At 40.8% G+C, this 15,088-nt stretch overlaps 1 protein-coding gene and 1 long non-coding RNA gene across 9 annotated transcripts in view; one reads left to right on the top strand and one right to left on the bottom strand.

Moving 5' to 3' along the window:
• Window positions 1–15,088, bottom strand: part of astn1 (astrotactin 1) — a 494,478-nt gene that overhangs the window by 353,645 nt on the left and 125,745 nt on the right. For all 8 annotated transcript variants that reach the window (XM_024806023.2, XM_024806024.2, XM_024806026.2 and 5 more), the window contains exon 2: window positions 5,632–5,813. In XM_024806023.2, coding sequence (XP_024661791.1) covers window positions 5,632–5,813 — 182 coding nt within the window. The remainder of the gene's footprint in view (window positions 1–5,631; window positions 5,814–15,088) is intronic.
• On the top strand, window positions 10,526–13,125 carry LOC143413629 (uncharacterized). The gene is made up of 2 exons (XR_013094246.1): window positions 10,526–12,061; window positions 12,490–13,125. It is a non-coding gene; the product is annotated as an uncharacterized LOC143413629 (long non-coding RNA).

Here is a 15,088-nt window from a genome sequence, read left to right as displayed (position 1 = left end):
CTTTCATGAGAATGCCAGGAGAAGCCTCATGTGGCTGCTTATTCTGACTGCCAATGTTAGTGTAAGTGAGTCTAGATAATGAAAAGATACCCTGGGTATGTTGGACATCCTTGGTAGTGCAGTCCCTGTTGGGGCCACTGTGTTGCACCCCTCTCGACCCTGTGTTTTGCTGCCCAGTGCTCGATGGTGATCTTGCTTAGGCCTTTTATTGCGATTCAGGTTAAGACTTTTGCATTTCTATGCATTTACCACAAATTTTCTCTATTGTATTTTCTCTAACTGAGTTGCTTGTGTGTGCGGTATGCTATTTTCATTTGTGCTCTTTCAGAAGCATTCTAGTTGTGGCCCTTTGTTTTCATTTAGACATTTTTCTCTCCTTAGTGAGGCAGAACATCATCTTGCTGGGAGGCATATTTGGTGAGCTCCCCTCCCCACAGATATACATGTGATTAATTTCATTGTGTTTGCAGTGAGGCACCACTGGGTACTCCTCAGTGTAGCATGCCCCACAAGTGGGCTAGCTTTTACCTATTATACAATAGTAAACCTTCTTTTTCATTTGATCATATTTGTGATTGTTTCTAAGCCGTTTTCTCCATCCTAGCAGCTTCAACACTGTTCGTAATTGACTTCTGTTTTGTTGAATAAATTGTTAGAATTAGTCTGCCTCTCTGGTAAGGGTCTGTGTGCCTTTATTATCCACTGATAATTAAGTTTTGTTAAAGCAATATTTCCTGTGGTGGAGTTCCTCAAGTGGCATTGTTGTTCTCTCTCCTATTTCCACATTATTACCCTCACCACAGTAGGACCTGCAGTCTTATTTCCTTGAGGGTTAATGTCCATCGCACGATGTGTTCAGGCTTGTATCAAGTGCTTATTTCAGTTTATTCTGATGGAGCTCCCACATGACAGTTCATTTTTCCTAGTTAAAGTACATCTGGTGTGCTTTCCACCTTGCTCTTTTTAGAACATCATTTTTAGTCGCAGCTAAAAATGTCTGCTAGCTGACGCATTGCAGCCATCCCACCCATAGTGGAGAACCAGTCTGCCCATAGACAGATTAAAGAGCCTCATCAGCTGGGTTTAGATTTGCTCTAATTGCTGACTCATCAAAGCATTTTCAGTGCCCTGCGCCGTACAGATGTGGGCGCCTTCACCCCAGAGGTGAACATTCCCATCAGAAAAGAAATGTCGAGTAAAGATGGCCACTTGGAACACCTTTGTACTGACTGGCTGTAACCCTTCACTCTCAAAGGGACAACTGATAAAATCCTCAAATCCTTTTTTCCATTTTTTGGTGTGCAGGTTTTTCTTTGAGTTTTTTGCAGGTTTTTTCCTCCTCCAATAGAACCTGACGTTCATGTTTGTTCATCTGCTTTTTTTCAAGTGGGGCTGGATTTTTACTGGAAAAATAACAACCTCCTCCTCAGCTGTGGATTATGTATTATTAAAGTCATCTCTCATAGTGTAGTTCTGCAATAGAAAATTTCAAGCACTGAAACCCATTTTCTTAAAGGTCTTGGAATAATATGTAATATATAACAGCTGGATTTTGGTTTTTTTTAATAGAGTCTCTCTTTGTGGGAAATTGTGAATTAATCTTCTCAGTTTCATATCTTAGCTGCATGACAAAACACAAATCTAAGCATGAAATACCCCCCACACACACACACAAGCTTGACATCAGAAACAATCATCATTACATTTTTTCTTTTTGAAAACAGATCTACCAATGCAATTTAGCAAAAGCGTTTAAGAATAAAAGTACTTTTCAGAGAAATAGTTGGCCATCCTAATACTGATAATGATGTAAGCATGAAAAATGTCTACTGGAGAGCCTATTTCAGTCAGACCCAAACGAAGGTTTAGCCTGAGTCGCTGCTGCCATTAACATAGAGCTCTGACACTCTGAATCTAATAAAAACCTCCTAATAACTTCAAAGGAAATGTGTTCCTTGAGGCCTTCGACACAGGTGAGGTAAACAAAATCTGTCCACACCTGCTGACCACCCAGCAGAACTAACCTCGTCAGTAACCTTCCCAACGATTTGCTTCTATCTGTGAAAGAAAACAAATTAATTCCACTTTATCTCATTACTAATTAACTTTTTGTCTTGATTTCTCCATTTTTTTTCAGGCAGCACTATGATGCTTGCTCAAATTAAAAAGTTGTGTTATGGCCTCTGAGGAAAAACAATAGAGCCAAGAGAGATTCACGGGGGGAAAAACATCAAATCTAACCTCTAAGCTTGAGAATATTAGGCATTTATACAATGTAATTGACTCAGTTTGTTCTGGATGCCTCTGTGCTGTATGTGATGATTGGATTGATCCACTGAGGCCCTGTGGCAAAATAGCAGCTTATTAGAATTTGGAAATTAAAAAGGGAGAAATGTGTATAGCAATGATACACTGGAGCTTAAGAGTCTTGACACATAAAACAAACATGCCACACTAAACACATCTTTTTTTAAATATATAGGGTATTTATTTGTCTTCATCTGAGTATCGCAGTTTACTTTGAAGCTGTCTGTGCCTGTAGGGTTCAAGCTGAAGTTGAGGACATGTGTTTGAACTGCCAGTGTCTCACCTGGTGTTGATACAGACATGCACAAGGTTAGTCATCTATTATGGATGACCAGCACACAGCCAGCGGAGGACACTGTGGTCACCTTGTTGGATGCGAATGCATGGGGAGAAGCTTTGAACCCTCCATGAGGAAAACCTCCAACTTTAGAACACAGCGACTGAAAAATAAACCGGCTAAACTACTGAAAATTCATTCGTGTTGTTCCATATAGTCAGAAATAATCCGTAATATTATAGCTCACTTGGAGTCAGGGGGAAAAAAAAGTTCCTGTGGCTTCAGATCCCGACTTTGCTGCAGTCCATTGAACCCGATTGCCTTTTAGGATCAGACCCATAATAAGCCTGGCTTATCCTCAAGCTTTAAAATGATGGAGTCCCCCCCAACAACCACCCCATCCTCCTTCTTAGGTATAAACAGTCTCAACGGTGTGGTGTAGTGGCCAAGCAATGAACTGTGGCTAATTGGACATTCCTGGCTGAGCTGACCTGGCTAAATTGTGCAGACCTGGGACTAATTTCAACTAATTTCATGAGTCTGGTAAAAAGATAGCACTGTAAGACAAATATGAATTTTGCAACCACAGGATACACTTTCTGCGGGCCTTTGGAAAGAATGCAGATTTGAGACGCTTCCAAAGTCGATCTTGTATATACTTATTATGACATCATCAGGCTAAACTGTTGATTTTCTTTTACAACCTCGTTTGTCCACATGGAGATCAGACTTAAGACTGAGGTCTGCAGTCATTAGACTGCAAAATTAGAATTTCAAAAACCTACATCGCCTTGTTCTCAAGTTATTGCAATCACAAGATTTTCAGAAACCCTGACCTTTAGGTCGAGGTCACAGTGATTCGAACTCGAGATTTCTAGTAGATACACCCACGGTATCAAATTGAAACGTCACTTCATTCTCGAGTTTTACAAGCCCGGGTGTCCACGCCCGCCCAGCAGGAGGACGACAATACCCCGACATCTTTTACGGCTGAGGGGTAAAAAGCGAACAAGCACGTATGTATTATCTGCAGCTGGAAGGCACTATCTGAGGACGTCCCCCTACTCTCATAAATGTTTCTGTTTACACCTCTGTGAAACACATTAATCCAACAGTCTGACATGCCTCTTGTTGATGCAGGTCTGGCACAGATATACTCATCTTACCAAGCGATACGGAGTTATCAACATGAGTTTTAGGAGCTATTTGGAGTGTTCAATGTCACTTGATCCCAGCAACTGGTTTGGTAAGTCAAGCATTAAATGTGACACCAAGGTTGAGCTAAACTGTGAATCATTCTTCTTTTCATTGCTGCAGCCTCATTGCATCACCACAGAGTAGAATCGTTTCTAAACATTTGGCTGTGATCTAATGAAAGTGTCTTTTTTGCTGCTTTTATTTAGACATCATCTGCTCTGCGTACTGAGTGCTTCCAACCTGAGGTCTCCTGTGATATACAACAGGAGCAGGTCCAGTTACAGGTGTGCGGTTGAGCTAAAAAGCCTGTAAAGCAGCCTTCACGGGATCTTTTCTGTATCCATAAGGAGCTGAACGAATGACACAGCTTTGGATTTATAGGTCGAGGACTCCAGCCGGGTGGCAAGCTGCAGCGGGGCCCGGGCAGCACAGTGGCAACACCACTTCCATCTGTTTCCATGGTCTGCTCATATCTGCATGCTAATCCTTCTCTACCCACACCTTCATGAAAAACACCCCGGTGGCAGTGCTGCCGCTGCAGCTCGTTCAGGATGAGGAATGAGCGGAGCACGGAGCACAGAGACATGGACCTGAGGTTGATGGGATGTGAAATGCAGATAGAGCAGGGAGTAAAAATCTGAGATTAGTGGAAAACCAAAGGGGCGAGAAGCAGAACTGGCACCCTGGCTATCTAATTTCCACATAAAAATGCTGTCATCACTGAAGCCTGCGCACCTTGTAGATGGACTTGATGTTTGCTAATACATGTAAAACATGCAGAGGAAAGTCAAAGTCAGTTATCCGTCATTATATTAAGGTCTGAAGGTCAATGACATTCAGCGGGTGTTGAAGCACAGCTCCGTGCCTCCGTTCAGCAGATATAGCTGCTGGCAAAAGTCTTCTCAAGCTGACTAATCATTTGTGTATGCAGCTATAATATGCTTTCAATGTCTGAAAATACATATCATCCATCAAAGCACGATTGTAATGTCTTTGGGCTAGAAAAGGGCACTGGGAGTAGGTGTGGCATATCTAAGATCTAATAAATATACATTTCCTCAGGCAAGAAGAGGAAGCTGTGAGATCTAAGGATTCATTTCCTTCTCTGCCGACAGAGCAGATAAGGTTTGATACAGTGTAAGCATGCAAAAATCTATATTTTGCAAGTGAAATGTAGAATTTCATAAGTATATGTTTTGCTGCCATAGTTTATATAGCACTAAAATGGCTAACAGTAAATACCCTTTTTTCTTTATCATTAAAAGTCCACTTTGACCCCATCCATGCCTTTACAGTCATAAAACACATCCTTACCCTATAGCAGGCTGGATGCGCCATGCGCTTAATATATGTTTGATCTAAATAACTCTGGCAGACATGTGACTGTGGTGGAGACTGAGATATCACATATATTGGGTCAAAAAAAAACCCTCAACATACTACAGAGTGAACTGCAAGACAGAGGGAGGCTTGGGGGGGATTTGTTGCATGTAAAACAGTCATCGTACCATGACAGAAATCTACAAGATTTGTCTGCTTTTTCAGAAAAGAAATATGCGGGTTGTGCTGTTTCATTTGGAAGCAAAAACAAAAAAATGTGCCATCTTATCAGAAAAAGACAGATCTCGGAGTCGTTTTGTTTCAGAGAAGAAGAAAAAACAGTGATGTCGTTTCATCAATTTGATCTCATGTCAGTTTTAATTAAAGAAAGAAAAAAAATCTTCCACCAACATTTTTCATTTTGCTAAATTTTGCCCAATTAAAAAGTTCTTATATGTGTCAAAAGAAAATGAACAGCAATATAACATAGCACTTTCCAGTTTTAGCTCTTTTTAGCACTGAGGGTTTACCATCACAGAGATGTGCAGGATGCGGAGCTCCTCCTTCGTAGAGACATTGGCTGGATCCTCAGTCGGTTCTGGGAGGCTCAGGCTGCCGTCTTGGTGATGGATGTGGAAGAGCAGAGTGCCATTCTCCAGCCACTGCTGCCTCCAGCGCACTAGAGGGATGTCCTCCGAGTTCCCAGAGATCTCTTTAAAAACATAAAAGACAAACACAAGGGCACTCAGAAGCTTTCTGCTATTGCACATAAAATATTACCAATATCTTGGAAGAGACCCATTTAAATTTGGACAGTTTACCAGCAAATGGCATCTTCTGATACTGGAAGGTTCAATCGTGCAGATATCAAATATGACAGAAAGTTAGCGAGTGAGCAGTCAAAGGCACGTGCAGTTTTAACTGCACAATAAAAAAAAACACACTACAAGCGTTCACTCAACTAACAAAATAAGACAGAAGGGACACATATTCAATTTAATTTAATTTATTTACAGCAGTCCTCCTCTGTCAACAGTCATGTCATGGTGCCTTATTTTGTAAGATAAAGATTCTACAACAAAGAAAACCTCAACAACCAGACAACCCACTACAATCAAGCACTTGGTGATAGCTGGAAGAAAAAACCCGATATCACAGCAAAGTGTGTGATAGACAGGCCGGTCCATCGTGCCCATTTAACACTTCGCTTCTCCAAAACGTGAAATGTACACACATGCAGTAAGATGCAGTAACAGCAGAGGAAGATGTTTTATTTCAGGCCAAAATGAAAATAATCACGGACATTTTAACACATGTACATGTAGATACATATTAGCCTCCTAGCTTAATAGTTTCTGGCGATTAAGGACTCTGGAATGCACTTTATACGTTTTTTACTCAGTACCGACTTCATGCCTTTAAATATGTTATCTCACCCTGCCGGTAATGCAATTCCTGCATGCATGTACATTTCACACTTTGGAGAGGCAAAGCATAAAACACGGTGGACCAGCGTGTCTGTTACAGGTTTTGCCGTGATACTAAGTTGGAAGAAACCATCAGAAGATACAGGCTCAGGGAGGGGCAGCCCCTGTAAGACAATAACAATTATACAACTAAACGTCTTTACGCAGAAACAGAAACATCTGACTTATTTTAACCTCTATTGACAAAACAGTGAAGGTTTGTTTTATGTCAGTTAGGAGACAACAGAGAAAACATGTGACAAGAGAGTGATTGAAATCATCAACCTCTATATTCCACATGATTAAAGTAACATATTTACACACATTCATAGTCCCCAGGGGACGAATCCTCCCACGTCACTCGTGTTTTTCACATTCCACAACAGATCATTGCATACTGGGTGCTAGATGAAGAGTCAAGGTTAATCCCTTTACACTTCCTCTAGTACCACCATCAGGTTGGACTTTCAGAGCATTTAGCTCAAAATGCCACTTTTACTAAGTATAACCCACAGAGATCATCATCTCTGTCACCTCTTGTTTGCATGGGTAACAAAGTTTATTGGCATTGTCGACCAAGACGCCTGCAATCTGATGAGCAATTTCATATTTGCAGCGCTCGGCACCCGTAACCTGAGAGATTCAAGGACAGTCATGACAGTTGTGACATTTTCTATTACAGTAATTCATTCATTCAGTCTGCATTGTCCGGAAATGATTTATGCAAATACGTCGAAATGGATTGCACTGTTTTAGCGTTTTTCTGATCCCTGCTTATACCACTCCCACAGCTGACAGCCGTTATATCCATGGAAAAACAAAAAAAAGAAAAAAAATAAACCCACGAGAAAGAAATGAGTAAACAGTGATTTTATGGAAGCAGTGGAGCATGAGAAACATTGTGCTTTGTGTCATACCTCAGCTCCCAAGACAATAAATTCCCCTCCTAGCTATTTGAAATATTAGTGATGTACGCCAAAACACACAGAGTGCAGAAATGGAAAACATTATGAATGCATGGCAGAGCGTTATGGGTGATTTTCTGTTATGTAAGTGTGAAGAGTAGCAAATGCATCAGGTTCATAAGTTAGCAGAAGTCCTGGAAGACATAAATCGAAACAGAGATCACTTAAATTGCAGCTTAAGTGGAATATAGCGTATGTTCCAGATGTGATTTTATGACTGACTTTCAGCAGCACTAAGGAAAGCAAGGATTTGGTGATCAGATCACGGTCTAGGATCAAACTGGTTAGGTATGTTGTACCTGAACACTATATTATATTGCATCAGGTTGGAGTTTCAGAGCATTTAGCTAAAAATGCCACTTTTACTAAGTATAACCCCACAGAGATGCTATCATCTCTGTCACCTCTTGTTTGCATGGGTAACAAATTTTATTGGCATTGACGTGCAAATCAACAGATCATTGCATAAGTGACTTGGACTGTGAGACCTACATTCCGCCTCCAGATTAACACTTTCATTCATTTATTCATGCATTCATTCAGTGAGTGACTTATAAGCGTATAGAGTATGGAATGTGCGGAAGTGCTTCAGGAAGGTGAGCGCGCGCAAAGCTACTGGTCCGGACGGGATTCCCGGCCACGTCCTCAAGTCATGCGCGGCTCAGCTGGCTGGAGTGTTCACACACATCTTCAACCTTTCCCTCTCTCTGTCTGTAGTCCCAGCCTGCTTCAAAATGGCCACCATCGTCCCTGTACCCAAATCCTCCACCATCTCCTCATTGAACGACTGGCGACCTGTAGCCCTGACCCCCATCGTAAGCAAATGCTTCGAGAAGCTGGTCAGGGACTTCATCTGCTCTGCACTACCCGACTCACTGGACCCTCTACAGTTTGCATACCGCCACAACAGGTCCACTGATGATGCCATAGCCCTGACACTACACACTGCCCTGTCACACCTGGAGAAGAGAGACACGTATGTGAGAATGCTGTTTGTAGATTACAGCTCAGCATTCAATACCATCGTTCCCTCGAAGCTGGACAGGAAACTGCAGGATCTAGGACTGAGCAGCTCCCTCTGCAGCTGGATCCTTAGCTTCCTGTCTGACAGACGCCAGGTGGTCAGACTGGGCAGCATCACCTCATCCCCCATCACACTGAACACTGGTGCTCCACAGGGGTGTGTACTGAGCCCTCTCCTGTACTCACTCTACACCTACGACTGCACAGCCACTAACAGCTCCAACATCATTGTGAAGTTTGCGGACGACACTACAGTGGTGGGTCTTATCACCAACGGTGATGAGACGGCTTACAGGGAGGAGGTCAGCGCCCTGACCCACTGGTGTCAAGACAACCATCTCACACTCAACGTCGCAAAGACAAAGGAGTTGATAGTGGACTTCCGGAGGTGCAGAGAAGTACACACCCCCATCACCATCAACGGCGCTGCTGTGGAGAGAGTGAGCAGCTTCTGGTTCCTTGGTGTACATCTGGCTGAGGATCTTACGTGGTCAGTACACACAAACAAAACAGTGAAGAAGGCGCAGCAGCGCCTCTTCTTTCTCAGGAGACTGAAAAGATTCGGCATGAGCCCCTGCATCCTCAGGACCTTCTATCACTGTGCCATTGAGAGCATCCTCACTGGATGCATCACCACCTGGTATGGCAACAGCACCGCCTACAACTGCAAAGCTCTCCAGCGAGTAGTGCGGTGCTCTGAACGGATAATTGGAGGTGAGCTTCCCTCCCTCCAAGACATCTACAGGAAGCGGTGCCTGAGGAAAGCGGGGAGGATCCTCAAGGACTCCAGTCACCCCAGCCATAAACTGTTCAGACTGCTTCCATCAGGAAGGAGGTTCTGCAGCATCCGGTCCCGTACCAGCAGACTGAGAGACAGCTTTTTCCATCAGGCCATCAGACTGCTGAACACGTCATAGACACCTCAGCTTCACTACTGGAACTTCAACATTATGCACTCCACACTGCATATAAATGCCACTTGTTTTGCACATATTCAACTCTGTATATTTTATATATTTTATTATTATTATTAGTGTGAATGCTTGAAAAGCATTCACAGTATTGTTCTTCTAATCTTTATTATTATTATTCTATTTTATTATTATTATCTATTCCGTACGTTTTTTATAATCCTACTACTTCAAAACCGTTCAACTTAGAAAAACCATTCAAACACCGTTAGATTCCTATTCTTTTGGACATGACTGCTTCTATTTTTCTCATTTTTAACATTTATATTTTTAATTTTATTCAACTTTATTCAACAAAAATTTATAATGTATTTCAATGGGGAGACCCTTCAAATTCTCATTCAACTTACTCATTTTTAAACTCTTACTACTTCCACATACATTGACATAGAGCCACCATTCAAACTTTAAAACAAAGACAAGACATTCAACTATTCAACTTGTATTTATCTTTTCAATATCTATTATACTTTTTCTTCAGTTCCAGTTTAAGTTTCATGATGTTTTTTCAGCCGTTTCAGAGTTTATAATGGGTGTGTATGGGACGGAATGTTGGGGCTAGAGTGAGACAGCTCAACTGCTAGAGTGAGAGGAGCAAAAAAATTAATCTTAAAATCTTTTTTAAAACTGCTGCTGTGTCCACAGCGTTTGCTCTACAGGTATGATTTTACCCTCAAAACGTAGCCATGGCTGTCCTCTTTCATCCAATGTGTTTACTATTGTACTAGGTGTTACGGTTCTTTCATAAATGTCACCAATGCACAGCCTCCTCCCTCCAACTCTTCCATAGACTCTAATGTTAAAATGGCTCAGAAGGTTCGTTTGAAAATCAGAAGAGCATGGTGTCTTTCCACTGTCACCACGTCCATATAATAAACTCCACAGACATGAAAACTGAGAATTCAGTAGACTAGACATTGCTGTCGCTCACGGTGAAAGAATTTTGTCAACACGACATGTACTTTTCATTTGGGAAGAATTTGTTTCGGCCTGACTTTTCTGTTCATTTTAAGCAGCAAAAGTGAGGTGCATGTCTGTGTCGTGTGTATGGAGCCATTGGGTGCAGTTACTATAGCAACCAGGCTCACACCTGCCTGCTTAACGAGCTCTCTCTCACTCTGCCAAGGTTAAACCTAAAAATGTTAGATTGTAGTAAGATTAACTTTTTCAATAGTACAATAAGACAGATTTGACAGGGTTTTGCCACAGATTAATAGTTTGTCACTAGTTAGTATATGCCAACTAAGTAGAGCATTGTGATTGGCACAAAGGTTTTTCAGATCTGGGCAGTTGGAGTCAGTTGATGACTTCAAAATCATCCTTTCTGACTGGATAATTAAAGCTCTCAGCATCTATTGGTCTGTAGTTAATTTCCCCACCTTTTAACTAACGTTTAACTAATCTAATCTCATTTAATGTTTCTGTTTATAGTCTGTATAGTTTATCTCCCCACGAATACACTCAAAGTAGTCTTAAAATAAAACCCACAAAACAGTTCAAGATTTAATACTTTTTATTTGCTCATTTAATGCCAGTTGCCCTGTTTTTCTGTATGTCACTCATTCGCTTATACTTGGGCAAAAAGTACCAATTTGTACACTAGTATAGTGTATTTTTTCCCTCTATCTCTCTATGTCTGTCACACACAGAGACCAACACACAGACATGTATATGCTCATTATTGCTGTTCAAACTGATGGTCAAATTTCCAAGCACCACCTGAACGCCTCATCTGTTTTTAACCTATCACTGGACCAACTGTCGTCATTCCGCTTCGCTCTCTGCTGTGGTAAGTACAGTACACTCAGTACTGCAGTGTTTTATTTTTATGATGGAAAAAATACATGTTTGACATTTAAACTCACATATCAAGTCCAACAGAGTTAAAAAGAATTCAAAGAAGAAAGAAAAAAGAATAACCTTCGCTATCATTTATATACGTTTATGATGTTTTGCTGTTAGCAGCAGTGCTAACGCTAGCTTCGATGCTAATGCTAGCAACAATGCTAATGCTAGCAACAATGCTAACGCTAGCTATAGTGCTAACACTAGCCTTAGCACTTGTTAACTGACAAAAATAATATTCCTGTGATATTTCTTGCCGGTCAGTGAGACAAAAGTAAGAAATGAGCTTTATTATTGCCATTGTGGCTCAGTTTTAACAGTAAGAGTGCTAGCGCTAGTAGCATTGCTAACGCTAGCTGCAATGCTAACGCTAGCTGCATTGCTAACACTAACTGAAGTGCTAATGCTAGCCGGAATGCTAGCGCTAGCAGCAATGCTAAGGCTAGTAACAGTCTAACAGTAGCCTTACATAAGTGGCAATACTTCAGTTAATTAGTTTGAATTGTAAAATGGCTGCTGTATCAGTTGGTGTGCTATATTACTCTATAATTACCCTGCTGACTAGAAGTTCAGTGTATCATGTCGTGTGGGCTTTGTATTTCTGTTAGTCTGATAACACTGTACAGACAACTAACGTATTATTTCTCGTGTTACACTTTCAGGAACCTGACTGACACTGTGCTTTGCCTGGTAGGTGTGCACATACTGTAAGAGAAGTAGACCAAAATAATAAAATAATCTGACTAATATAAGATGTAAAGTGATGGGTTCAAACTTTGTGCTAGACCTTTTAAACACAATTTTATAATAAATACACATAAGTGCAGCTTAACAATTGGGCTAAAATATTTTTTTCGTACATTTTTGTAGTCACACTACATGTGATTAATTAATGATTCACTCAATCATATTTGTATTTAAAAATATTATTGCTGAATTTAATTAAATATTTATTCTTTTAAAAAGTGCCCAATTATGCAACTTTTTGCACATGGCAGCCGACAACAGTTTAGCTTGAATATTTGTTTTGTCCTTTTTCAGTAGTCACAATTAGTTCATACAATTACCATGTTATATCATTTTAATAAAATAATTTTTTTCTTGTTTTTTGTTCACAGTGTGCAGAAGAAGAACAAGGACCAGATCTCCAGTCTTCTCTCTCACATCCCAACCCCCCAACCCCTCTATCCTCTGTCCTGCTCCACCTGTTGTCTCTGCCTTCTTTCCATCTGTATTTCACTCTGTGGTTTGTGAGAAATTTTGCCAAACCAAGAATCTTATTGCGGTTTGATTTAAAGCCGTGTCTCTCCTGCTCTGTCTGTTCTCTCTGCTAAATTTTCTCTCTACCTGTTTTTCACTCTTGGCTTGCTGCTGAAAAACGCCAAGCCAACAAAGCAATAAAGAGTGCATATTTTGCCTCAACCTATGAACAAACTGAACAAACAAAGAAAAATCTGCGGTTTGATTTAAAGCCGTGTCTCTCCTGCTCTGCCTGTTCTCACTGCTAAATTTTCTCTCTACCTGTTTTTCACTCTTGGCTTGCTGCTGAAAAACGCCAAGCCATTAAAGCAATAAAGAGTGCATATATTGCCTCTACCTGAGAACAAACTGAACAAACAAAGAAAACTAATTCACGGTTTGATTGTGATTTCCCAGCCGTGTCTCTCCTGCTCTGCCTGTTCTCTCTTCTAAATTTTCTCTCTACCTGTTTTTCACTCTTGGCTTGCTGCTGAAAAATGCCAAGCCAATAAAGAGAGTGCATAATATTCTCTCAACTGAAGAACAAACTGTCAAACGAAAGACAACTGTTTAAGACAAATAAAAACTGAAATATAAAAACAAAGACAACATCTCCTGGTGTGTGCCACTCTTATCTTGTGAACATATTTTCTAAAGACTAAGAAACACTTGCAGGTGTGTGAAAATGCCAAGGAAGCAGAAAAAGTCACAAGCTGCAAAACAACGCTGGAAAAAGTTTCATGAGTTTCAAAAAGTACCAACATGTGAACAAGCTGAGTTTGATTTTCCTCAGAGCTCTGCAGAAGACAGTGTGTCTACAAAGACCAATTCTGACAGTGTCAAACAGGCAGGTCAACATGTTCCTGCACATGTACAACAGGTATCTTATGCTGATGCTGTAAAGAGTGGACTGCAGCATAAAGTTAATGAACAACATGAGGTGTCAAGTGCCCCACAGGTGGGTTATGCTGACTTTTTGAAAAGAGGCTGTCACAGTGATGTGGCAGGACCATCTCATGCAGAAAGAGTGAACCTTGAAAACCAGCCCTCTATTACACTTGTCTGTGCATCTCGCAGCCAGGCACATCCTAAATATGGAGACTCCAGAAACAAGCAGTGCACATGCAACTCACTCACATTTCTTGCATTCCTTCATGAGAATGAAAACATGACTACAGCTGACCTTAATCTGGTCTTGGATAAAGGTGATGTGATGTACAAAGAGGCCAAGAAAAGATTTCCTAAAAATATTCATTTGGCAACCGATGAGCTGCCAGACAAAGTTGATGCTCGCTGGTCTATGTATGATGTCGACATGACACAGCCTTCCCGGTATGGGACATTTGAAGAACCTCCAGAGGAAGCAGTAGATACCTTTCTCAGCTTAGAAGCAGGACTGAGCTGCCTGTTGTCAGATGTGCAGTATGCCTTATTGATTATGAGTGGATTGTGTATCGCAGTGTTCAGATCCACATCAGGCAAATATGGTTTCTTTGATCCACACTCCAGAACACCCAGTGGTCTTCCTCTATTACTACAGTCACGTAATCGTGGTACAGCAGTGATGCTGAAATTCACACTCCTCAGTGACATGATTAAGAGGATCCAAGATTCTTATAAAATGATGGAGATATCACCCTCTTGTAACTATGAACTGAAGCCTGTGCAGTTCTACAGTATGAGCACAGTCAACCTGAGTGATACTATCACAGACACAGTCTGCAGACCAACAGCTGCCACTGCTGTGGCACCTACTCACTCTGATGCAACTGTTGATGAAGCAAACCCCTCTACTCCAAGGAGAAACACAACCACTGATCCGACTGAAAATATCTTTTGTCAAATGTCCATTTGTACGCCACTGGTGAAACAAAAAGAAGTCCACATGACTCAGTTCACATCATATGAAGATCAGAATGAACCTCCTAATATACCAACTGAAGAACTATGCAGTGAATTAAGTTTCCTTCCATCAAGTGATGCTTTTTCATGTCAATCAAATGCTGCCATAACAAATGTTGCTGCCTGTGACCTTTCTGATATAGTTTTACAAAAACTGAAAAAAGTTAATAAACAACAAAGGAACAAAATGAAAAGAAGATTAATGGCATCAGAGAAACCCAGAAATCAGAGAAAAGAAAACCAAAAAAGGAAAGAACAACAAAAGTATGCTTCAAATAAAGATTACAAAGAAAAGAAAAAATCTTGCACAAGCGAGACATATAAAAACAATCCTGAAGTTAGACAAAAACAACAACAGTATATGAAAAGACGTTACTGTGAAAATGATGAATTCAGACAGAAACAACAGCAATATATTAGAAGACGTTACTGTGAAAATGATGAATTCAGACAGAAACAACAGCAATATATTAGAAGACGTTACTGTGAAAATGATGAATTCAGACAGAAACAACAGCAATATATTAGAAGACGTTACTGTGAAAATGATGAATTCAGAAAGAAACAAAAACAATA

This window comes from Maylandia zebra, linkage group LG18, assembly GCF_041146795.1.
Source record: "Maylandia zebra isolate NMK-2024a linkage group LG18, Mzebra_GT3a, whole genome shotgun sequence".
Lineage (NCBI taxonomy): Eukaryota > Metazoa > Chordata > Actinopteri > Cichliformes > Cichlidae > Maylandia > Maylandia zebra.
Note: the sequence above shows the minus strand (reverse complement) of the source record. Positions and strands in the feature narration are given on the sequence as shown.